Source organism: Squalius cephalus (genome assembly GCF_949319135.1).
Source record: "Squalius cephalus genome assembly, chromosome: 4".
NCBI lineage: Eukaryota > Metazoa > Chordata > Actinopteri > Cypriniformes > Leuciscidae > Squalius > Squalius cephalus.
Genome location: NC_137125.1, coordinates 54,030,504 through 54,056,157, shown reverse-complemented (window position 1 = coordinate 54,056,157; position 25,654 = coordinate 54,030,504). Strand labels below are relative to the sequence as shown.

The 25,654-nt window shown below is 37.0% G+C and overlaps 1 protein-coding gene across 2 annotated transcripts; it reads right to left on the bottom strand.

The window, feature by feature from the left end:
- Positions 1-248: 248 nt before the first annotated feature.
- Positions 249-25,654, bottom strand: tulp3 (TUB like protein 3). 2 transcript variants are annotated; one of them, XM_079870111.1, is made up of 12 exons: positions 25,504-25,654; positions 18,871-18,912; positions 18,039-18,090; positions 15,103-15,265; positions 13,019-13,204; positions 7,792-7,925; positions 6,179-6,370; positions 5,520-5,632; positions 4,435-4,552; positions 3,746-3,844; positions 3,485-3,656; positions 249-392 (listed from the first exon to the last, which is right to left on the bottom strand). In XM_079870111.1, exons 1-12 carry the CDS (start codon positions 25,518-25,520, stop codon positions 259-261), a joined length of 1,422 nt encoding a protein of 473 aa, XP_079726237.1. In that variant the 5' UTR covers positions 25,521-25,654; the 3' UTR covers positions 249-258. The 2 variants fall into 2 exon arrangements, with proteins under 2 accessions (XP_079726237.1, XP_079726238.1); XM_079870112.1 differs by lacking the exons at positions 18,039-18,090; positions 18,871-18,912; positions 25,504-25,654 and adding an exon at positions 16,151-17,536.

Sequence of the window (25,654 nt, the reverse complement as noted above, 5' to 3'; positions counted from 1 at the left end):
CTCCGTTGCACAATATCCCACAGTGTCTTTTCTATTGGTCCAATTAAAGCATAAATCCCACGCATCTTCTCTTTTCGGAAAAGAGAAAGCCGGTAAATAACTCACGAATGTTTAAATGAGTTGAAGTGTTTCATTTACAAAAGTGAATTAATTTCTGATCTATTTCGGTGGAGCACAAACCCTCGTCCTCGGGCGTAACGAGACGACTGTGCTTTAGTGTCCTGAGTGGAAGAGGTTGGAGTGTGTCGTGTCACAGATTCACTCGCAGGCCAGTTTGCTGTCGAAGCTGGACAGGCCGATAGCAAACGCCTGCAGGGCGCACATGGGGTAGTTAAAGTCCAGAGTAAAGATGTCCTCCGCCACACGGCCAAACTGCATCACGATGTAATCCGCTGAAAACACACCAACACAATCACAACAGCGCAGACAGACCTTGAATGTTAGGCTTGACGAACCTTCCTGGAAAGTCCATTATATGAAGAGCAGGGGTATTATCGTTACCTGGTAAAGTCCCTCTGTCGTCAATCATTTTATCCCTTAAACTCATCTTTGATCAGCAACATGACAAACGTGTTTTTTCCTTCATGCCTTAAAATAGCTTGAATATAATTCGTGCCTCATTTAGTATACGGGATTCTATGAATATGCAAATGAGCCCCGCCTCCACTCACTCACTCACTTAGCTCAGAGATCCACTGGTTGACGATCACACGTTGATCTGATTGGTTACAAGGTAGGCCTAGTTTGTGACGTCAGAAACACCAGTGATTTCAAACCGTGTTTTTGAGACCGTCTTTGGTTCACTGCAGTTTTAAAGGGGTCATATAATGACATTTTTGTACAAGTTAATATGATTCTTTAGGGTCTAAATGAAAAGTTTGTAATATACTTTAATTAAAAATTCTCATTAGTATTGTAAGAAAACACTAATTTTACCTGGTGAAAAACAGCTCTGTTTTCAGCATGCCGTTTAAGTGCATGTGTCTTTAAATGATAATGAGCTTTGCTCGCCCCGCCCCTCTGCTCTGTGGTTTTGACAACACAGGTGGAGTGTTGCCTTGACAACAGTTGAGGGTATATTTTGGAGAAAGAATGGCAGCGGGAGTCTCTGTGGACACATTTGTGCAACCGTATCAATTTGAACCCGGAACAAGATGACGGGCCCGAAGAAGTTCGACAATTAAGGCTCGAACAGGACGCTTCTGAATGGTTGGTTAACGTAATGTCACTTTGCTCTATCTTTGTACGTACTGGCAGGGTAGAGTAGTGAGATACGAACGCTATGTGTTTACTGATGTATACGTTAGTTCATTGACAGATTGATGAAAAACTTTTTTTCGGTAAATGCAGGCTTGACAGTGATGCGTAACGTTATCTATGCAGTGCTAGGTACAACTGTCAGGGCTGAAGCACTTTTTCAGGAGCAGCTTCTTAGCAAAACCAGCTTTATACTGACACTCGTTTGGTAAGAAATGATTCGCGCAAACATGAAAGCATTGACGTTGATCGTGGGGAATATTCCCTTCGAAAACAAACTCAGCCACTGCGTCTTCAGCGGTTCGGATTTAGGAGCATCAGAATGATGCTGTGTTCGTTATTACACCCAAGAACACCACAATCGCTTAGACGCCATTCTGCTCCAGCGTATCAACAATGTCCGCGCGGACTATGATGACAGCTCGCTTACGAGCGAGGGCAGGTCTGTGTTGAAACGCTGCTGTCAATTAACAATCATGGGAGGGGCGTCCGATCTTGTGACGTCACACGGTCGAACGGCTTGATTTGAGACGGGAAGGAGATTAAAAAAAAAAAAAACACTGGATGGATTTTTATCATTTTATGATGGTTGTGTACTAGGGGTGGAGCCGAACCCGAATACGGTATTCGGAAAGGCACAAATAATGTGTTTTTTACGAATACTTATTTCGAACAAATACTTAAAAAATATTTGTATTCGGGAACAAGAAAAACTTTATACTTTATGCGTTTCCTCCGGCTGTAAATCCACTTGTTGATAAGAAAGGAGGAAATGACACATATGGAAATATTTTGGATTAGGCTAATGTCACGTTGCCATAAGGGGTCGTTCACATAGCACGTTTTTTGTGCATGCAGATTTCAAATGTAGGCGCGCGGCAAGCTTGTTTTTCCAGGCGCGCCTATGTTGGTTGCATAGCAACGACAGACGCGGTGCGAACTGCGCTCTTCATGATGACGAGGAAGTATCAGCAAAGAATTAATTGATTTCTAGCCCTTGCATTAGCTTTAGATATATTTATGGAGATGAGAAATGAAATAAAAAGCCGTCATTAATATCAGTCCGTCAGAAAAGCAGTGCTAGGCTTATTCTTGGCTGGATAACTCTTAAAAAGTCCTTTTAAAATTAAATATGAATGCAGTTTTGGATTAAATAAAAGTACAGCCAAGTCAAATAAAACACGTTTTATCTCCTGTATAGTTTGGTAACACTACAATAAGATACCATTCATTAACATTACTTAATGCGCATCTAACATCAACACATTGAGTGAACAATATATTTTTACAACATTAATTAATGTTTGTGAATGTTATTTAATACAAACACTTGATTGGTCATGTTTGTTCACTTCATTCATTGTGCATTAAATAATGTTAACTTTTGATTTTAAAAATGTATTTTTAAATGAACCCCAAGGAGAATAATTGCGACAGTATATAACTATTGTTTATTGTTAGGTCATTTTATCTAATGTTATCTAACAAATTGAATCTTATTGTAAAGTGTTTTTAATACTACAGTTTCCATCTTTGTACCGTGATATACACTTTAATATATATAAATTTAATCTAAATTAAGCTTTGGTACCGAAATTGTTACCGAGAACCGTGGATTTTCACTGGTATTGGTACCGAATACTGAAATTTTGGTACCGTGACAACACTAGTAGCTCTGTTAGCTCTGTAATTTAGACAATAGGCTGTTGACAGAGTAACGTTAACGTAGGTAATGGCTGTTATGTTATTTTCTTTTCAATGACGTTCCTTGTTACATGTTCATTGCTGGATTTATGGAAAAACATCAACCAATATTGCATATCCATAATTATTATAATGGATATAATTAAAGAATACTTACACTATAACGTGAATTAGAAGTGTAACGCAAAAAAACTGGATTTTTACACCTATTTTGAATTTTACTCGAATACAAATACAAATACAAATACTTTTCCCCCCTCAACAAATACAAATACAGATACAAATACCGGCTGCTTTGCACACCCCTATTGTGTACAGGCACTGCCAACACACATTTCAGTACCATCAACTTGTAAAAGTGCATGTGCCATTATATGACCCCTTTTAGAAGAAAATACTCAGCAATGGTGTCGACATGGTTTGTCTTATTAAAAACGCCACATAGATGTATTAACAACATTAAATGCTTGATTTTCACCACAGAGGGACTTTAACAGATTAGTTATGGACTCATGTAACTCACGGTCATTGTCGTGGACGATCTGAAAGTTCTTGACGGACGCCTGAGTGACTCTGCCGTGGAAGTTTAGCACGTATGACTGAGTGTCGTCGTTCCACACCGGCGCTTTATTGTGCAGCTCGATCAGATTGTCCAGTGAATGATTCTGCCATTTACTCAGCAGAGACTCCTGCTCCTGAAACACACACACACATTCATGCATCACTCGCAGTCTGCGCTCATAATGACCATCTATGATTGACAGCTGTCAGCAGAAACACTCACACAAGGGGGCCGAACCGGGACCCGTTCGAAACTCATGTTCATGCCAGGAATGATCACAGTCATCTTCCGCGGCCCTTTGAAGCCCAGAACATTAGTCTCCTAAAACACACACACACACACACACACACACACACACACACACACACACACACACAGGGTTCGAATAGAAACTGTAAAATGACTTTCAAGGACTTTTCAAGCACTACTTTTTGGTTTTCAAGGACTACAATCAGAGATCGCACTTATTCGAACAATATCTTTAGTATTTTTTAAGGAAACTCAAATTACAGATATAAGGAATCCAAAATACAACTTACAATATATGTAATAATATATTAAATGCAACGTTTATAATGGCTGTTATTGTTCAATAAATAATATTTTATATTATAATGTTGGTGAGAAAAGTTCTGATGGGCGTTTAGCACATGGGCTGCGGTGTTAATGTTGTGTGAAAAGATCGTATTTGTGTTTTTTCAAAAATATTACATTTCATATATATTGTATTTAAATAAGTCAAGCACTTTTCAAGCACTTCTCTTCGTAAATATGGCTGTTGTTTCAAAGGTTTTCCAGGACTTAAATGCCAAAAAGTCAAATTCAAGTACTTTAAGAACAGCACACAACAATAAGAAGTGTGTGAACACATGGGAACACACACACACACACACACACACACACACACTCACGTAGCAGATGGCGGCGAGCTCCTGTCGTGTGTTGGTCTCCTCTAGCAGCGCTCCGGGACTTTTCGAAGGGTTCGTGCCGTTATCGTACACCGTAAACTTGGTTCCCATCATATTAGACCTGCACACGCGTGAAACATGTCATTTTATTACAGCACTTGTGTTACTAAGGACAAATGTCTAACTCAGGGGTTTTCAATCTTTCAGATGCCATGGATCATCCTCGTGCGGTGGACCGCAATCCTAACGTCTTAAAGGCATGTATAAAGACCACATTTTTACTGTGAAAAATTTATATAAAAAATTTGTAAAATATTTCGTTCCTATCACATTCAATTCCTATTAGCTGTATTATTTCCTTAAGTTAATCCAATTTTTTGTATTTATTTATTTATTTTAATCCGATTTTTATGATTTAGTTTATTTATTTTAATCTATTTTTTTATTTTTTTTATTTTTTTTACACTGTAGACTGTTTTCTCTAAACTTTTCCTATCCATTTTTTAAATGTATTTACTGTTTTATTTTATTAGTTAAATCTTTTTTTTTTTTACTTATTTATTTCTATTCCATTTTATAATTTTTACATTTATTTCAAATTATTTTATTTTATTAAATATATTTTTAGTATTTTGATACAATTTACATTTATTGCATTATTTTAAATTTATGTTTTGTTTTTTATTACATTTATAAAAAATTACATTGTTTTTCAATAAAAAAAAATATATTTGTTAATTTAATAATTTCAATCAATTTTGTATTATTTATTTATTTTAATCAAAAAATGTATTAATACATTTAAATAAATTTAAATTTTGATTTATTCATATATTTTAATGAATTTTTTTATATTTTATTTATTTCTTGTAATCCCATTTTTATAGTTTATTATTTATTTATCTAATTCTTGTTATTAGTGGAAATTATTTTCTGCGGTAACAAAAGATCTATTGAACAGGAAACATCCATCAACGGATGATCCGATCGTGAGTTCACAGAGCTAAATATGATCCGATCCCTCAAACCTCATTTGGATGGATGACACTTGTGATCAAATAATCACCTGAGACGTGACGAGTTAATACCTCAGTTTTCCTATGAAGCTCTCGCCCTCACGGGACAGATCTGTGGCGTCCACAGAGATCAGATAGTTTGATGTCTTGCTCTTTTTCCTCTTGCGTCCAGCCAATAAAAACACCTGATGAAAGAGAGACAGATTATGGATGTTTCCTGTTCAATAGATCTTTTAACAGCATTTGTTACCACAGACTATTATTTCCACTATTAATAAGAATTAGATTAATAAATAAACTATAAAAATTGGATTACAATAAATAAATAAAATATTAAAAATTTGATTAAAATAAATGAATATAAATACAATTTTAAATGTATTTAAATGTATTAATAAAATTTTTGATTAAAATAAATAAATAATAAAACATTTATTGAAATGATTAAATGAACAAATAAAAAAATATTATTGAAAAAACAATGTAAAAATAACGTAATAATATATATTATTTTAAATAATGCAAAAAATGTAAATTGTATCAAAATACTAAAAATAGATTGAAATTAAAAAATAATAAATTGAAATAAAAAAATATATAAAAATGTAATAAAAATAAATAAGTAAATAATAAAAAATGATTTAAATAATAAAGTAAATAAATACAAAAATCTGAGTTTAGATAGGAAAAGTTTAGAGAAAACGTGAGCAGAAGTGTGTTGAGACGGTCACCTTCTTGCCGTCCTCTCTCTCCAGGTGCATGAAGTACGTTGGGTAGAGTCCGCGGTCCATGCCCTTCTTATCCCGTGAGATGCGACACTTGAGCGTGACTCCCCGCGGAGCCGGACGGAGCACGAACTCCTCCAGATTATCCACCTCGATGGAGGAGCCCTCAGCCGACGGAGAACTCACCGGGATGCACTCCTGACGGCCGGGAGAGAGACACATTTAACACGGTTTTCTGTTGTGTTAGCGGTTAATGATCTTTGCAACGGAAGTGAATCAATCAATCACAACTAACTTTAGCTGGATAATAACTTTATTCTAGAGCTGCTGTAAAGCCAAAACAATCTCTGTTACTGTAATCTCCTATTATCACTGTAAAGCTGCTTTGAAACAGTTTTATATCTATATTGTTAAAAGCACTGTATAAATGAAGGTGACTTGACTTGACATGAATCAGTGAGGAAAATCCATCATTTGAGAGCAAAATGCTTCATGTTCAGGTTCAAGTTCCTTTATTCTATACCCATGGGTAAATTGGATTTCAGTGAACAAGTTCAGGCTGTTTCTCATACATATATCACACTATAGACAACACTATAAAAAACACTAACCACTGAAATATTATAATAAACCCATTACTCCATCCTATTACTATTCATATAATTAATCATTACAGGGACAAAGCTCGAGACAAAGACAAAGCAATATTGATACTATACACCTTTATTAAGGCGTTTTGTTCATTTATTTATTTTTAATCTAATTATCAGTGTTTCTATATTTTAAACACATTTTTAGTATTTTTTATTACTTTTTTTACATTTTTATTACATCACATTTTATTTATTTTAATCAAATATTTATTTATTTTTTAATAAAAGTTCTATTATGTATTATTTTAATCAAATGTTCTCATGCTTTTTAACCTACTGTTTATTTATTTCTTTGTTTTAATTTATTTTTTCATTATTTATTTATTTACTTTAATCTAAATTATTTATTTATTTTAATCTAATTATTAGTATTTATATGTTTTAAACACATTTTTTTATTTGATTCTATTTTTATTGCTTATTTATATAACATTTAATTTATTTTATTAAAATTATTTTTTTAAATAAAAGTTCTATTATGTATTTATTTTAATCAAATGTTCTCATGTTTTTTAACCTACTGTTTTATTATATATTTGTTCATTTTAATTGATTTTTTCATTAATTATTTATTTAGTTTAATCCAAATTATTTATTTATCTTAATCTAATTATTTATTTATCTTAATCTAATTATTAGTATTTATATATTTTAATCTAATTTCAATATTTGTTTATTTTATAAAATTTTTATTACTTATTTAAATAACATTTAAAAATGTATTTATTTTAATCAAATAATTTGAAATAAAAGTTTTATTTTAATCTAATCTTATATTGTAATATAACTTATTTTTTGTAAATTAACAAGTTATTAGAATTATTACAGAAAGAGTTTGCTACTCCCACAGTTTGTTATGGAAGAATCCTATACCGAATGAGATTTTAGCTGGGAAAAAAGTGCTCAGCTAATGGTGTGACTGTGTGTCCGTGTGTGTCCGTGTGTGTGTGTGTGTGTGGCTCTCACCGTGGTGGATTTCGTGCTGGAGGCCGACGCAGGGCGCGTGCTCTCTGTGTTCGGAGAAAGCGATCGGCTTCGCTCTTCGGCTTCATCATCATCATCCTCGCTGGCCTCATCGTAGTTCATACTGCCAGACAGTCCTGAGAGTTTAAAGAGCTCGAGATGAGAAACAACAGCCGAAGATCTGCCATTTACACACCATCTCCTGAGACACACACACACACTTCACCATCCTGAGTGTGTGTGCTATTCTTGACATTTTTAAAAATGTCCCCAATAGAAACATGCGAGTGTCCGGTGTATATCACGGTAATGAACATCGTCATCGTGGGAATTATAAAATACTGTGAATAATTCTAGTTCATTTCTGTTCATTAAAAGAAAGCTCAAAATATAAATGTTAGTTGAAAACCCTAAACTAAACGAAAAATAGAAATGTTGCAGTGGCATTAAACTGATTAACTGAAAATAACAACTACAACTGAAATGAAAATAAAAAATAAATTAAATAGCAATATAAAAAAATGACAAAAGCACCATTTTAATTACAGAAAAAAGTAAAATTAACATGAAAACTAAAAATATACAAATATGAATACAAAATATTAATAAAACTATAATAAAAATAAAATAACAGATTCTAGATACCTTGTTATGAATTGTTTAGATAAATACTTAATTGTTTTTTTACTCTTTTTAAAAAAAAACATTTTTACATTTCAATCTGGACTGAAAGGCATCTAAGAATGTTCTGATTCTTTATATCTGTGTTCTTTTGTATGGAACCCCTGAAGGGACATGTTTTAAAAACAGCATATAAATAATATAAATCTTTTTTTTTTTTTTATTGTAAAAAATTACTTTTTTTGTGTTCACCAAAGCGTTTTCTCCTATGGCCAGCATATTTATTAAATAGTTTTCAATGTGAGCGCTGTGTATTTAAACAGGCTTTATCACTGTCAGCGCTCATCACTGTCACTTTTTACCCAGCTGTCCAATCACAGTGGAGGAGGGGCGGGACAAACACCACACCGACCAATCATCGTTTTTCTCTACGTCAGTGGTTCCCAAACTTTTTGCAGCATGCACCCCTTTGACACCCGTCGAGCCCCCCCACCACCTTCCTCCAGTCAAACATCACTTTTTTAACCACAAGAACTAAATAGAAATATTCACTGTATAATAGAAAACAGTTATAAATAAAAAACATTACTATTGCTTCCTACCCTTTTTCAGTGAGACGGATGGGCCTGCATGTTTGCACACAGATCTCATCAGAATTCTGGGTAATGGATGACAGTTTTACTCTGAATCATTCTCGGCATCTACTAGTCTTTGTCGATGTTTGGTTTTCGACAATGTCAGTGCAGAAAAGCCTCACATAAATCTGTGGTTGGAAAGAGCATTTGCTTTAAGTGCTAGCTTTGACAATCCTGGATCCTCCATCATTGCTGAAGCCAGAAATCCGTCATTTTGATGAATGTAGCAAGTCAAAAAAAATCTAATGAATTATCACTTAGCGCCTAATATGAAATGGGCGGGGCTATTGTGACACAGACGTGCTTGTAAAATTAAATGAGTAATTTACAGCTTGTAATCATAGACTGTAAAAAAATATGGACGTAGTGTCCGTGACGTCACCCGTAGGTTTCTGAAGAGCATTTTTGAAGCCTAAAGTAGGCGGAGCCGGCCGTTGCCATCTTGGCCTTGCGTCACTCCCGGATAACAGAAAATGGGCAAAGAGGCGGGGCGTGAGTGGAGCTGAGGAGCTCAATTAAAAGTTCCTATTTTTGCCCTTCGAAATATTATAATAGTTAAAAGACATGGCTACAAGTGAGACTGTGTATCGTGATTCTGTACTATTCTGCTAGTTGAAAATGCATTATGCAGTAACTTAATATTACTCTGAGAGTGTGTGTGTGAGACAGTGATTTATGTGCATACATGTCAGTCACTCTTTTTTAGTCTATGGTCCGTCAGCGCGGCATCGCTCGTCAAGTTCGTAGAGAGCTTATTCAGTCCATTTTAAATTCTGATTTTGGCCACCTCTCCATAGATATATTGCCTATGAAGTTCAAGTAAATGCGCTAGAAAATCCGCGCACATTCTAGGATGTGCATTTAACGTTATTGCATGGACGGAGAAAGCGCCGACGCCTGCAGGATTTCATCTGACGGTACATAAGCATATTATAATCTATCTGTTCCGGGAGAGCAGAACGAACGAGCCTTTATTGACGTTTTTAAATCTGATAACTCCAAAAAGCAACGAAATTGTCAGACATCCATTAGTGCATGTTCACAGAGGAAAACAACTGAAATACAGCGCTGGTTGTTCTCTCGAATGATACTCGACGACAACGACGGAACCCAAAGCCGTGGGCGAAGTAATGGGTGTTTTAAATTGTATGAAATAATCCCGAAAAAAGCACAAAACACAGCAGAGGTGGCAAGTTCAGCAGCTAAAATTTGCTGAGGTGAACTGACGGCTAGTAACAGCAGACAAACGGCTAGCATTGACATCAGCGGCAATCCACCTGTCACTCAAGTGGCCACACCCTTGCAGAACTTTAAATATTAATCAACTAAACGGAAGAGTTATAAAAAAATTCACCCCCCTCACAGTTGTCATGAAGGGCAAAATTAGCTGTATAGACCAAAGCCACAGACAGAACCAGGCTGTAAACATGTTTTTTTCTGCTGTAAAGTTGGTCATTTTAACATGAGGGAGATACAGATTTGACTCACTTCTGACAACAGCCTCAAGCGGCCAGTCAACGAATTGCAGTTTAACTCACTTCCGTGTTGGTTTCAAGAGAGAGACGGGGAGGTTGCCGCTTGCTTGTAATGTGAAATTATATTTCTCAATAAAACTTTGACATGTGAAGTTTACCCAAGTTAAATTAGATGTGGTAACACTTTATTTTACAGTGTCCTTGTTACATATGTTACATTTACTTACCATAATAATAACAGTAAATTACTGTTACTAACCCTCAACCAAACCCTAATCCTACCCTAACCCTATAGTAAGCACATGTAGTTACTTAATATTACTCAGTACTTAAATATACACTCACCTAAAGGATTATTAGGAACACCATACTAATACTGTGTTTGACCCCCTTTCGCCTTCAGAACTGCCTTAATTCTACGTGGCATTGATTCAACAAGGTGCTGAAAGCATTCTTCAGAAATGTTGGCCCATATTGATAGGATAGCATCTTGCAGTTGATGGAGATTTGTGGGATGCACATCCAGGGCACGAAGCTCCCGTTCCACCACATCCCAAAGATGCTCTATTGGGTTGTGATCTGGTGACTGTGGGGGCCATTTTAGTACAGTGAACTCATTGTCATGTTCAAGAAACCAATTTGAAATGATTCGAGCTTTGTGACATGGTGCATTATCCTGCTGGAAGTAGCCATCAGAGGATGGGTACATGGTGGTCATAAAGGGATGGACATGGTCAGAAACAATGCTCAGGTAGGCCGTGGCATTTAAACGATGCCCAATTGGCACTAAGGGGCCTAAAGTGTGCCAAGAAAACATCCCCCACACCATTACACCACCACCACCAGCCTGCACAGTGGTAACAAGACATGATGGATCCATGTTCTCATTCTGTTTACGCCAAATTCTGACTCTACCATCTGAATGTCTCAACAGAAATCAAGACACATCAGACCAGGCAACATTTTTCCAGTCTTCAACTGTCCAATTTTGGTGAGCTCGTGCAAATTGTAGCCTCTTTTCCTTGTAGTGGAGATGAGTGGTACCCGGTGGGGTCTTCTGCTGTTGTAGCCCATCCGCCTCAAGGTTGTGCGTGTTGTGGCTTCACAAATGCTTTGCTGCATACCTCGGTTGTAACGAGTGGTTATTTCAGTCAAAGTTGCTCTTCTATCAGCTTGAATCAGTCGGCCCATTCTCCTCTGACCTCTAGCATCAACAAGGCATTTTCACCCACAGGACTGCCGCATACTGGATGTTTTTTCCCTTTTCACACCATTCTTTGTAAACCCTAGAAATGGTTGTGCGTGAAAATCCCAGTAACTGAGCAGATTGTGAAATACTCAGACCGGCCCGTCTGGCACCAACAACCATGCCACGCTCAAAATTGCTTAAATCCCCTTTCTTTCCCATTCTGACATTCAGTTTGGAGTTCAGGAGATTGTCTTGACCAGGACCACACCCCTAAATGCATTGAAGCAACTGCCATGTGATTGGTTGATTAGATAATTGCATTAATGAGAAATTGAACAGGTGTTCCTAATGATCCTTTAGGTGAGTGTATAATTACACTGTAACAATGACACCTTAAAATAAAGTGTAACCAAAAACTGTAACAGACAAATTTTCCGCCATTACAAAGACTCTCTCGGGCACCCCCGCTGGTCAGTCTGCGCACCCCAGTTTGGGAACCGCTGCTCTATGTGGCTCAGCAAGTACTTTACATTGTGTCGACATCAGAAACAAGCTGTCCGCCAAATCAGAAACTAGTAACACTTCCTCATGACGTATCACACGTCTCAAGCAAGTGTGCCGTACACATACTGAAAAGAGAAGCAAAAGCATTTTGATCGCCCCCTGATATCTAAGGCCACGTTTACACTGCAGGTCTTGATGCCCATCTTGCACAGATGGACGAACGCAAAATATGCTTGATGCTAGCTCTGCGATATATGCGAAGTTCACCAAATATCACCATGATTATGAGGCAGAGGAGGACGAAAAGTGCCATCATTGCACATATGCTTCAGTTATTGTGTGCGAGAGAGATCTCAGGACTGGTGGGAGCAGATTGTGGCGGGCTTTAAGAGCAGTGGGTCCGAAATTTTAGGATGAGCAAGCCAGCCTTCGATATGTTGTGTCAACGTTTGTCCACATTCCTTTCCTACGACGAGACGTTTCATGGGGACATCCGTCCCTTTGCAGAAGCGCGTCGGGGTTTCTCTCGTCATTAAACCGCGGAGACGTCGCCTAAAGCCTCAGGAAATCCGATCTGCCTGTTTACATGACAGTCACATTGGCACACATCTGATTTATATCTGATTTATTTCCACATATGAATGAGGCCTGAACCCGATCTGGAAATATCCGAATGCATGCGTTTTTTTCCTGTTTACACTGTCATAGAACACATCCGATCTGTGTCACATGTGAGCGAAAAATCAGAATTGGGTCACATTTCACTGACAGTGTAAACAAGGCCTAAGTGAGCGTGTGTGTCTTACCTCGTCTCTGCAGCAGTGTGTGTATGTCAGTCTTGGGCTCCAGCAGTGTGTCGGTGTCGGCGTCGGTCTCTGGCTCTTCTGCGGTGGGCGGCGAGGACTGTTGTGTCTGACTGACCGACAGAACCTGGATCTTACTTCCCAGATCCGGAGCCTCGGATCCCAGCAGCGCCGCCGGCCCGTCGATGCCTGACGGACAAACACACACGTGAGATCACACTAAATGCAAATCAAAGCACGAGATTTTTCCAGATCTACTTGGCAGGTGCAGAATAAAAGCCTGTCATTTAATTTTCAGACTCCACAAAACCTTCCCAGAGAGAGTGAAGGACACACAACAGATATGAGTCCTGAGAAACAGATAACAGAAGCAAAAACTGTTCAACAAATGACATTGAAGCAAAACACAGGAGGGGGAGACGGGAGTGAATAAGGCTGCATCTTCATTCATCCAGATTATAGGGTTAGTTCACCCAAAAAAGAAAACTCTGTCAGTAATTACTCTCCCTCATGTTGTTCCAACCCCATCAGACTTTCGTTCATATTTTTGATGAGATCTGAGAGCTGTCTCACTCCTTCATAGGCTTCTAGGTAATCGAGATCTGCCATCACAGAAAAGTTAGCAAAGACATCGTTAAAATAGTCCAAGAGACTACAGTGGCTCAACCTTAAGTTAATCAAGCGACGAGATTACATTAGTAAATGTACGGTGAACTAACATGAACAAACAATGAACACTGTATCTTTGATTAATATTAACAAAGAAGATTAATAAATGCTGTAAAAAAATATATTGCTCATTTTTAGTTCATGTAAGTTAATGCATTAACTAATGTTAACAAATGAGAGTTTAAGTTACCAAATGACAAAAACACATAAAAAATAAAAATAAAACAAACTAAAATGAAAACTGACAATGTCAACAAAAAAAAAGCTAATTCTAAATATTGATAAATACTATAATAGTATATAATTGATACTGTTCTTTTTTTAAATATAAGCATTTTAAGCTACAATATTTTTGATGCTTTAATATGATTATAAAATGTGAAAAAACAAACAAAAATACCGACTTTATTCAACTATAGATCTTCTTCTTCTGTGTTCCTCTGAGTGAGTTCATGCAGTGTAACAGCGCAGCGCTTCTGGGTTGTACGTCAGAACGGAGGCTCACTATTGGCCGACGCTGGTCATGTGTGTGATGCGTGTGATGCTGGCTAATAGCGAGCCTCCGCCCACTACACTAAAATGAAGAGTTGAATAAAGTCGTTATTTTGGGGGGTTTTGCGCACAAAAAGTATTCTCGATAATAATACCCCATCCGCGTATCTCTATCGATAACATTGAACACTACACAAATATTAATTTTATTTTATAAAATGCCACCCCCCCCCCCCCCCTTACGAACCGTCACATTTGACTCACGTCATAACCGCCATCACCAATTCTGAAACCGGCGTGTGTGTGTGAGAGAGTGCGTAGGTATATGTGCGAGTGAATGTGTGCGTGTGGTTGGAAAGAAACGTGTAGTAGTCTGACATGTTTCTTGTCTACGACACGACAAGATTTTAGGAGTCAAAATCGTGTAATCTGACACAGTGACTATCGCAACAGACAAAAAAATCGTGTAATCTCAACCAGGCATTACAGGTTCGGAACAACATGAGTGTATTTACTGTAATTAATGTAATTACTGACAGAATTTTCATTTTTGGGTGAACTAACCCTTTAAGTTATGCCTTCTGTCGCCTTCGCACCGAGACAAACAAAATGTGTCCTGGGACACCGGAGCTTATTGAAGATACTCTGCCGAGTGGATACATTTGAAAATGTGGCTTTCGTGTCGTAGCTGAGACAGAAGTCCCCCCAAATAATTAGAAATGTCCAAATTGTCCGCCTAATATTTAATATTCTTGACTCACCGGTCTAACAGGGCTCGTTAATGTCTGAATCACTGAGATGAAGCAAATCAATCAAATCTAAGAAGGCGGGGCTTATTGTTCACTGAAGACCTCATAAAGCCTCATAAAAAGCACAGTGAGGAGTGTCGTGATTGAGCTCTCAAAGGTCGCGTGTGATGACCTCACCATCTAGGATGATGTCACTGCCCGTGCTGACATGTGACTCGACGAGAAGCGCTTGTTCTTCACTGCGACGGGGTCGTGAACGCCGAGGACGCCCCTCAGGGTTCGGCTGGACCATCAGCGGCTCCTGGCGTTTCCGTCGCTGCTTCTGCTCCAGCAGCGCCCTCTACACACACACACACACACACACAGATAAAACACTCACTTTAATCTGTTCAGCATATAAAGCGATCGTGTCTCTTCAAAAAATTTGGACTAAACCACTCAATTAACTTTACAATCTCTTTATGAACTTTTTGAAGCATCAAAGTGGTAGTTGCGTAGCCTGTCAATGGAGGGACAGAACATTTCTTATCAGATTTCAATAAAATATCTTCATTTGTGTTTCAAAGATGAACGAAAGTCTTACAGGTTCGGAACGAGTGATTACATGAACTAACTATGAACAATACTTCTACAGTATTTATTTCGAATGTGTGTTAATTTCAACATTTTTTATATATTTATTTGATCTGTTAACATTAGTAAATGTACGGTGAACTAACATGAACAAACAATTCACACTGTATCTCTGATTAATATTAACAAAGATTAATAAATGCTGTAAAAAATATATTGCCCATTTTTAGTTCATGTAAGTTAATGCATTAACTAATGTTAACAAATGAGAGTTTAAGTTACCAAATGACAAAAACACATAAAAAATAAAAATAAAACATAAACTAAAATGAAAACTGACAATGTCAACAAAAAAAAGCTAATTCAAAATATTGATAAATACTATAATAGTATATAATTGATACTGTTCTTTTTTTAAATATAAGCATTTTAAGCTACAATATTTTTGATGCTTTAATATGATTATAAAATGTGAAAGCAGTCATAGGGACGAGTAAGAAGGAGTGTTCAAATGTTTGACAGAGTAAAGTAAAGTAAAGATAATCTGAGATAAAAACATTAAGAGCACAGGAAGTAAACTATAAACACAGACAAGCATCAGAATGATGTTTGCAGTAAACACACAGTCCTTTCTCAGAAACCAAACACTCACGGAAAGAAGTTGACGGACTCTCGCTAGAATCATCCTTACGACAGCAGAGGCGACGAGTGTGTGAAAGAGAACAGGGATGAGATGAGAACACATGCCGACAGGAAGAGAAATGAGGGCTGACACACGAATGAGAGTTTGAGAGAAGAAGAGTATGGTATATCAAGGGCAGCGCAGGAAACCACAGAAACTGTTTTACACCAGAAAACCTCTCAAATATAAACTTTTATACTATAGCGTCTCTCATTGAGTACTCAAGAACTACTGAAGTGAGGTTTTTATTTTATTTTTTGCAGATTTTTGCCTTTATAATGATAGGACAGTTTAGAGTAGGTGGGAAGTGAGGGACCGGATCGGGAAAGGTCCGCGAGCTGAGACCCAAACTCAGGTGTTATTGAAATTTATTGTTTTAATGTGTTATTTTTTTTAAATGCATGTTTGTGTTTTATTGTGTGTGTGTTTTTGTTTTAACGTATGTTATTGTGTATTATTGTGTTTTGTCGTGTTTTTGTGTATTATGTTGTTTTATTGTTTTTTTTTGTATTTTATTGTGTTTTGACACACATTCTTATGTATTATTGTGTTTTGTTCAGGGCCCTGTGATATCTGGGATGCAGAAAACGTGGAAGGAATCGCGGAATCCAGTCATAAAAACGGAATTTACTGTATAACGCGGAATTTCGCGCAATTTGTCAAATTCTTGATGAATAAATAAAAAGCAGGTCAGTAAACTTAAATCAAATCCTGATATAGACCAGTGTCTGTGAATATTAAACAGCAAAAAAACATGAATCCTGCATGTTCTGCGTGTTTCTGTGTAAATGAATGGCGTAGACATACACACACACACACACACATTGAAACGTGCATGACGCTTGCAGTGTTTTCAGCCTCCGTCACCTCACTATATGAGGACATGAATGCATGAACTTCAGCTCCAGAGTCACTTCGTGAGCATTTTACCGTTTCATTTGAGAAAAACTATCCTCATATCATAAACACACAGAAACTCAAAGGTCTTCACGACAAAATAAAAGTTTGGTTTAACTTGAAGAAATTGTAACAGAATCTAGCTACGTCTCAATGTAATAATAATAGAAATACTAACAACAATAAATTACTATTAAAACTTTCTTTTTAAAGAAATAATCAATTTTTCTTCAATGTTTTAATTTGAACAGTAAAGCTCTGTTGTGCAGCACTTTGTTTGACAAAACAAGTTTGTTAAATGTCATATGATTAAAAGATACATTAAATTAATGTTTTATGCCTTCATGTGATTACCAGAAAAATTAAAATACACAACACAGAATTTCTAAAAAAAAAAAAAAATACATTTAATAGAAATCAAATAAAAAAAAAAACGTAATACATTTTGTTGTACATGTTGTACACGTAATACATTACATAATTAATTATATATGCTTTTTAATTATTACAATTTTATTAAACCATTTAAATGGAATTCAGAAAACTTAAAATGGGGGGAAAAAACTGAATCCAGAAACGGAAAAAAATAAAACAGAATTTAGGAAAAAATTAAACAGATTTCATAGTACCCTATTTAATGTGTTTTGACACATTATTGTGTATTAGTGTGTTTTGGTGTGTGTTTTTGTGTGTTACTGCGTATTATTTTGTTTTATTGTTTATGTTATTTAGTGTGTTTTATTGTGTTTTTAATATGTATTTTTGTGTTCTGGCATGTGTGATTTGTGTATTATTGTGTTTTGATGCGTGGTTTATTGTGTTTTGATGCACATTGTTGTGTATTATTGTGTTTTGATGTGTTTTATTGTGTTTTTATAATGCACAGCATTTTTGTTTTGAAGTGTGTATTTGTGTTTTGAAGTGTGTATTGTTGTTTTAATTGTGTGTAAATGTGTCTCACCTGTTTCTCCAGTTTCTGCTGTCTGAGGTTCAGACTGTCGTCCTCCAGCGTACTGAAACACAATAACCCATTTAAACCCATTTAAAACACACCTATATCATTTCATATACACACTTATATCCTCTCATTCAGTAGATAAGGTCACTATAATCACCAAAGGCTGAATCTAATGCTAAAATACACAATCTGACATGTTGAAAGATGGCTATGAGCGTCCAGACTAAAACTTGAGTGTGTGTTGCCATCATTCGTGTATCAGTCATTGTGTTGCTAGGCAACCGAGAGACACCCAAACGAAAGAAAATCAATTTCTCACAAACATCCTCACATGTATACATCTAAAAATACACACACACCCACACACACACGCAGAGACTGGAGAAACATTTCAAACCTGTGTTAAAAAGAAATATGAAACTAGTATTTTTGTTCACATAAAAAAAATTATAATTTGAGTGTAAAATTATTTATTTGTGGTGGAATTAATTGTGAAATTAACAAAATGTGCTTAATTTATTTATTCTTTAGAAATTGTTATTGCAGCAGTTAAGAGATCCATCCGCATTAGATATAGATCCGGTCACTAAAGACCGAATATGTAATAATGTTTGGCGAAATATTCATGAATTTAAGGGTTAACTTGAGGCAGGAAAGCAGCCACATAGCAACGACCTAGCGACCACCCACTACACCTTAGCAACCGCATAGCAACATGCTTAAACCAATCAGAACACTGTAGAAACTGCACTACAAAATGCACTGCCAACTTCCTACAACACACTACCAGGACCAAAGTAAAAAGTAGTGTGTGATTATAGTGTGTGTGTTGTACCTGGTCGTGGCGGTGGACGCGAAGCTGGTGGAACTGGAGGGTCTTTGTATCCATGACGATCACAGCCGTACAGAGGAGGGAAACACAAGAGAAAGGAGAAAGAGTCCGTGAGGAGCAGTGATGAAGATGAGCAGTCTGAACACACACCTGAATGAATGTTTCATGCTCACGGTGTGTGACCGAGGTAAGACGACACACAAGCGTTCTGATGAGACACCTGTGTAACCATGGTTACCACCATCAACACGACAACTTGTGGTGACACACACACACACATTCTAACAGATGCTGAAAGAAAGAAATTAAGAAAGAAATTAAGAAAGAAAGAAAGAAAGAAAGAAAGAAAGAAAGAAAGAAAGAAAGATGACGTGTTGTGAGTGATGAGTGGAAACTTCAGCTCTCAGTGGATCTGAAGATCTCAGAGGAGCAGAAACACCATCAACAAAACCCAGATCATCATCTCCATCCATCCATCCATTCATCCATCCATCCATTCATCTATCTATATATCTATACATCCATCAATCTATCCATATCATCCATCTATCTATACATCCATCCATCCATCTATCTATCTACTATATATCTATACATCCATCCATCTATCCATATCATCCATCTATCTATATATAGCCTATGTCATCCATCCATTCATCCATCTATACATCTATCTTTCCATATCATCCATCCATTTATCTATCTATCCATCCATTCATCCATCTGTTTGTCTATCTATCTGGACCAAATATAATATTTTATGAATCAATCACTGCAGAAGTTCCCCTCAGTGTTTCTGGTGGCTGATCGACCCTGCATCTGTCCATCCATCGACTGTTACTCTATTCTTCATTACACAGTAAATGTCAATATTGTGCGTCATTCAGGAAACTAAACACATCTTAATGACCGCAAACACACCTCACAAACACACAACAGAGCGACTGTCCTCATGTGAATCCAGAGCACACACACACACACACACAAACTGAGAAACTCACCCGTGTCCTTTAAACAGTAAACCTCCGTTCACATTAAGTATATGTGTGTGTGTGTGTGTGTGTGTACCTGTATGACCAGCGGCTGTAAGTGGGCTGAGAAGAGCTCTTCACCGTCTCCATGTCGAGTGTGTGTGTGAGTGTGTGTCTGTGTTTCGTGGTCTCTACCTCGTGCAGGTCATGTGGGAACACACACACACACACGCATGACGGCCACAGGTGAGGCCTCTGGGATGATGCTGGTTACTATGGCAACAACACCCCACAGACACCCTTTGAAAAGTAGCATTTGGTGAGCGGGAGGAACCGAGAGGAACCGAGAGGCCACTGAAGTGTGAAACCTTCAGTTTAAAACGACACTACACACACGACTGCACATGTGTTTCACAGCGAACAGGGAACGCTCTCTCAAAGTTACGAGCAAATGTTCTTCCAACAATGCTCATTCAAAGTTATCTGGTCTTTAATAATGTTCTCAAAGCACAAAAACATTATTTATACATCATGTTTGGAACTGATTTCGTCTGAGTTCCGTTTCGGAATGTTCAGAGAACATTTAAAAGTAACATTTCCATAATGTTTGCAAAATTATAAAATGGAAAGAAAATCTTATTTCTGAATGTTCAAAATGTCAATTTTATAAATTATATTTTATTGTGTTTATATTAGAAAATGTTTTTTTTGTACATTTTCTAATATAAATATAATAAAATATAATTTATAATTGAACATTCAGAAATAAGATTTTCGTAACTTAATGGGAATGTTACCAAAAATTCTTCGAGTATTTCTATTAGCTGGGAAGTGGGATGGCGACCATTATTCCTAAAAAGCATTTTTATCTGTTTGTAAAACGTTTTTTCTTGGTTATACGAACGTTAAGGAAACATTCCATTTTGTTTTGGCAAACATTATAGACAAACATTCAACTACAATATTTAAGAAAAAAAAATTCATGAATAATGTATAAAAATCTTTAATAATAATGTGAATGTGTTCATGTAAACAAGATGTTTCTGCTGCTTGAACTCAGGAGGAAGTTTTGAGGAAGTTCTGGAAGGAAAGTTTGTTCTTTTAACACTATGAACCCTTTGAATAAGTAGAGAAAGCCCAGGCTTGTTGAGTAAATCAGTTTTGCAAGCAAACGTCTGCTATGTAAATGATTATAAATGTAAACGCACACCGCAATCGTCTCATCAGTAACGTGTCGTTTCCTCTCACGGCTCTGATAATGATGCCAATCTCAGGCTGTACTTCTTCCACATTCATCTAATGGCCACCGAAACAGACCATAATTGCACAATAATTACTCTCAGACACATTCATCAGGTCTGTGAGTGGATGGACTATTTTCTGGTTTTGTGAAGAAACTCCTTGAAAACACACACTCCAACATGTGAATCCAGGCCAGCTGCGTTCAGAAAGATCTAGGAGACACACGTGCAAACACACACACACACACAAACCTAATGCACTCTGTGTTTGTGCTGTTGCTTATAATAACCCACGAGAGATCACGAGTCTCCCACGATTCTGAATAGACAACTAAACTAAATAACATGTAATTTACTAGACGTTCTGAAAAAATGTTTAATTGCTGCAGAATATGTAAAAAAAATATTTAATTCATTTTTATTTTTTATCAGTTTGAATGAATGATTCAAGGACTCACTCATAAAGACTTCACTTGTTTCATCATTACTGGATGAATCAGCGTTTTTCAACGAAACTCTTGAATGAATGATTCAATGACTCACTCATAAAGACTTCACTTGTTTCATTACTGGGTGAATCAAATCTCTTGAATGAATGATTCAATGACTCACTCATAAAGACTTCACTTGTTTCATTACTGGGTGAATCAAATATCTTGAATGAATGATTCAATGACTCACTCCTAAAGACTTCACTTGTTTCATTACTGGGTGAATCAAATATCTTGAATGAATGATTCAATGACTCACTCATAAATACTTGTTTCATTGCTGGATGAATCAAATCTCTTGAATGAATTAATCAATTTAAACTTAAAACTTAATAAACTTAAACTTACATTTATTTAAACTATAAACTTTTATCCCAGTACTTCAGTGATAACTTGAATGATTATAAGATGGAAATAATGATACTGTGATGTTGAAAAGACTGTTAGTGAAGCTGTTGCTCTCTCTGGCTCAGAACACAGATCTGAATCAGTGTGATCGTACTTGTCGAAGGTTTAATAGACATAGAGCTGAATCGCTGTCATATAGGAATAATATTGCATGGGTGTATGAATCGAGATCACAATCTTTTAACGATTAATCCTGCAGCTCTACTAGAAACCAGTCCATCCAATCCGAGGCCGAGAGACCTTGAAGAAAACGTGCAGACTCAATCAGGAGCCGAACACACAGCAGAAGCCAACGTGGAAGCTGGTCTGTCGTTATCAGAGATGTAAAACTACATCAGCTGTTCTCAGAAGAAGGCTGTGTGTTAAACAAAAGCCAAACCACTTCCTGTCCTCGTGCATCAGGCGAAACCTCCCCGAATTCCAGCCCAAGGCATCATGGGAAAGGACGGAGTGTGCTTCTGATGGGATGAAGCTGGTTGTGTTTGGAGGACAAAACATACACAAAGAAACTGAGAGCAGATGTTGAAAGAGATCTTAGTCTCGTCAACACACTGGACTCGGGAGAGAGTCAACACCGCTGTCAGAACAGATTCATCCACTACACTGATTATAATGGGAGACTGTCTAATCAATCCCTTCCTTCATATGACCAGTGTGAACAACAGAACAGTACGAACAGAAGGACTCCAGAGTTTGTCCAATAGGACAGAATTAATTCACCCTTCTGAAAATATATAAGTATCAATATATAAACAGATTTTGAAATTAGGACTGTCAAATCCTTGCATTTAACATACAACCCCAAATCAGAAAAAGTTGGGACACTGTACAAATTGTGAGTAAAAAAGGAATGGAATAATTTACAAATCTCTTAAACTTATATTTTATTCACAATAGAATATAGATAACATATCAAATGTTGAAAGTGAGACATTTTGAAATGTCATGCCAAATATTGGCTCATTTTGGATTTCATGAGAGCTACACATTCCAAAAAAGTTGGGACAGGTTGCAATAAGTTAAATGTGCATATAAGGAACAGCTGGAGGACCAATTTGCAACTTATTAGGTCAAATGGCAACATGATTGGGTATAAAAAGAGCCTCTCAGAGTGGCAGTGTCTCTCAGAAGTCAAGATGGGCAGAGGATCACCAATTCCCCCAATGCTGCCGCGAAAAATAGTGGAGCAATATCAGAAAGGAGTTTCTCAGAGAAAAATCGCAAAGAGTTTGAAGTTATCATCATCTACAGTGCATAATATCATCCAAAGATTCAGAGAATCTGGAAAATCTCTGTGCGTAAGGGTCAAGGCCGGAAAACCATACTGGATGCCCGTGATCTTCGGGCCCTTAGACGGCACTGCATCACATACAGGAATGCTACTGTAATGGAAATCACAACATGGGCTCAGGAATACTTCCAGAAAACATTGTCGGTGAACACAATCCACCGTGCCAGCCGCCGTTGCCAGCTAAAACTCTATAGGTCAAAAAAGAAGCCATATCTAAACAGGATCTAGAAGCGCAGGCGTTTTCTCTGGGCCAAGGCTCATTAAAAATGGACTGTGGCAAAGTGGAAAACTGTTCTGTGGTCAGACGAATCAAAATTTGAAGTTCTTTTTGGAAAACTGGGACGCCATGTCATCCAGACTAAAGAGGACAAGGACAACCCAAGTTGTTATCAGCGCTCAGTTCAGAAGCCTGCATCTCTGATGGTATGGGGTTGCATGAGTGCGTGTGGCATGGGCAGCTTACACATCTGGAAAGGCACCATCAATGCTGAAAGGTATATCCAAGTTCTAGAACAACATTATGCTCCCATCCAGACGTCGTCTCTTTCAGGGAAGACCTTGCATTTTCCAACATGACAATGCCAGACCATATACTGCATCAATTACAATATCATGGCTGCGTAGAAGGATCCGGATACTGAAATGGCCAGCCTGCAGTCCAGATCTTTCACCCATAGAAACATTTGGTGCATCATAAAGAGTTATGATTTGCATCATAGTTGAGCAACTAGAAGCCTGTATTAGACAAGAATGGGACAACATTCCTATTCCTAACTTGTCTCCTCAGTCCCCAGACTGTTATAAAAAGAAGAGGGGATGCCACACAGTGGGAAACATGGCCTTGTCCCAACTTTTTTGAGATGTGTTGATGCCATGAAATTTTAAATCAACTTATTTTTCCCTTAAAATGATAAATTTTCTCAGTTTAAACATTTGATATGTCATCTATGTTGTATTTTGAATAAAATATTGCAATTTGAAACTTCCACATCATTGCATTCTGTTTTTATTCACAATTTGTACAGTGTCCCAACTTTTTCTGATTTGGGGTTGTATATATATATAGATATATATGTGTGTGTGTGTGTGTGTGTGTAGATATATATGTGTGTGTGTGTATATATACACACACACACAAACTTTTATATGCGATTAATCGATTTGACAGCACTATATACAGTACTTAATATCTATACAATATTTTAAGTTGTGAAATTAAATCAAATATTGTGTACATTTTATTAGATTAGCTCTAGTAATAATCACAGCTCATGGAAACATATTCAACTATATTTAGCCTATGGGAACGTTTCTATTGGTGAATCTGTCAATTCACATAAAAATCAAACGGAAAAATAAAATCAAGAACCTATATATTGAATAAAAGAAAATAAAGACTACTTTTGTAATGTGATCTTATTACAAAAACAACTACGAAACGATTTCCACCCTCAAATTCTAGTATTTTTGTACTATGATGTCCTATTTGGACACAATAGATTTTATTTAAATTAGTGCAAATGTAAGGAAGCACAACAAATACATACTTTACAGTTAAAATAACAAATTACAGGTGGTTTATTGTCTTGACAATAATGTAACAATGTCAAAAATATTAATGATGTGACTATATAAAAATGTTTAAAGAATCCAGTCTTCTCCAGCTATATTATGATGTCATTTCAATATAGTAATGACGTACATATTACATCACATGACTATATCAGAAACGTGAAACCACAACGGTCGGTAACGCTTTCGAGCGACTAATGAATTAGATCCATTCAGTCACTGTGAGATTGATCAAATTCATAATTATAAACTCATCAACGAGGCGTTTTGTGTGATTTACAGACGAGTAGCTGAACATCACATTTCTAGACTGTGATGTTCATCTGCTATCATCATCCAGCTAACTGCTTCTCAACCGTTACACCCCCGACCGCATTCATTCACACTCTCCTGCTTTATTCTCCTTCTCTTCTGTTCATAAATCCAGCAGTTTAATTCAGGTTTGTGTGTGTTTTGTTCTAAACCCGTGTGTGTTGTTGTGTGTTTTTAGCTTGATGGCTGATGTTACAGCGCGCGCTCGAAACGCAACAGGATCCCACCGACAAAAAACACACCAAAGTTACGAAAGACACGATAAATCACACATGCACGCGCACACCTCTGTCCCAAAACGGACGTCAGTTCTGGATCATTTCTGAGAAATGTTTCCATCTGTGTCTTACCTGCTGTAGTAACTCATGTTTATCCGCCGTTGCTATGGATTCCTCCGCAACTGTCGCGTCGCGTCCCTGTGCGGCGTGTGCGCAAAACCCGCAGCGGCCGCGACGAGCACGCGCCTGCGCATGCGCACATGGTTACGATTCCTTTGGTTAT

Coding starts and splice junctions, on each gene's coding strand:
- tulp3 (XM_079870111.1), bottom strand. Junction 15,266..18,038: donor AGCAGAAACTGGAGAAACAG/GTGAGACACATT, acceptor GTGTGTGTGTAG/AGGGCGCTGCTGGAGCAGAA. Junction 13,205..15,102: donor CAGTGACATCATCCTAGATG/GTGAGGTCATCA, acceptor TTTGTCCGTCAG/GCATCGACGGGCCGGCGGCG.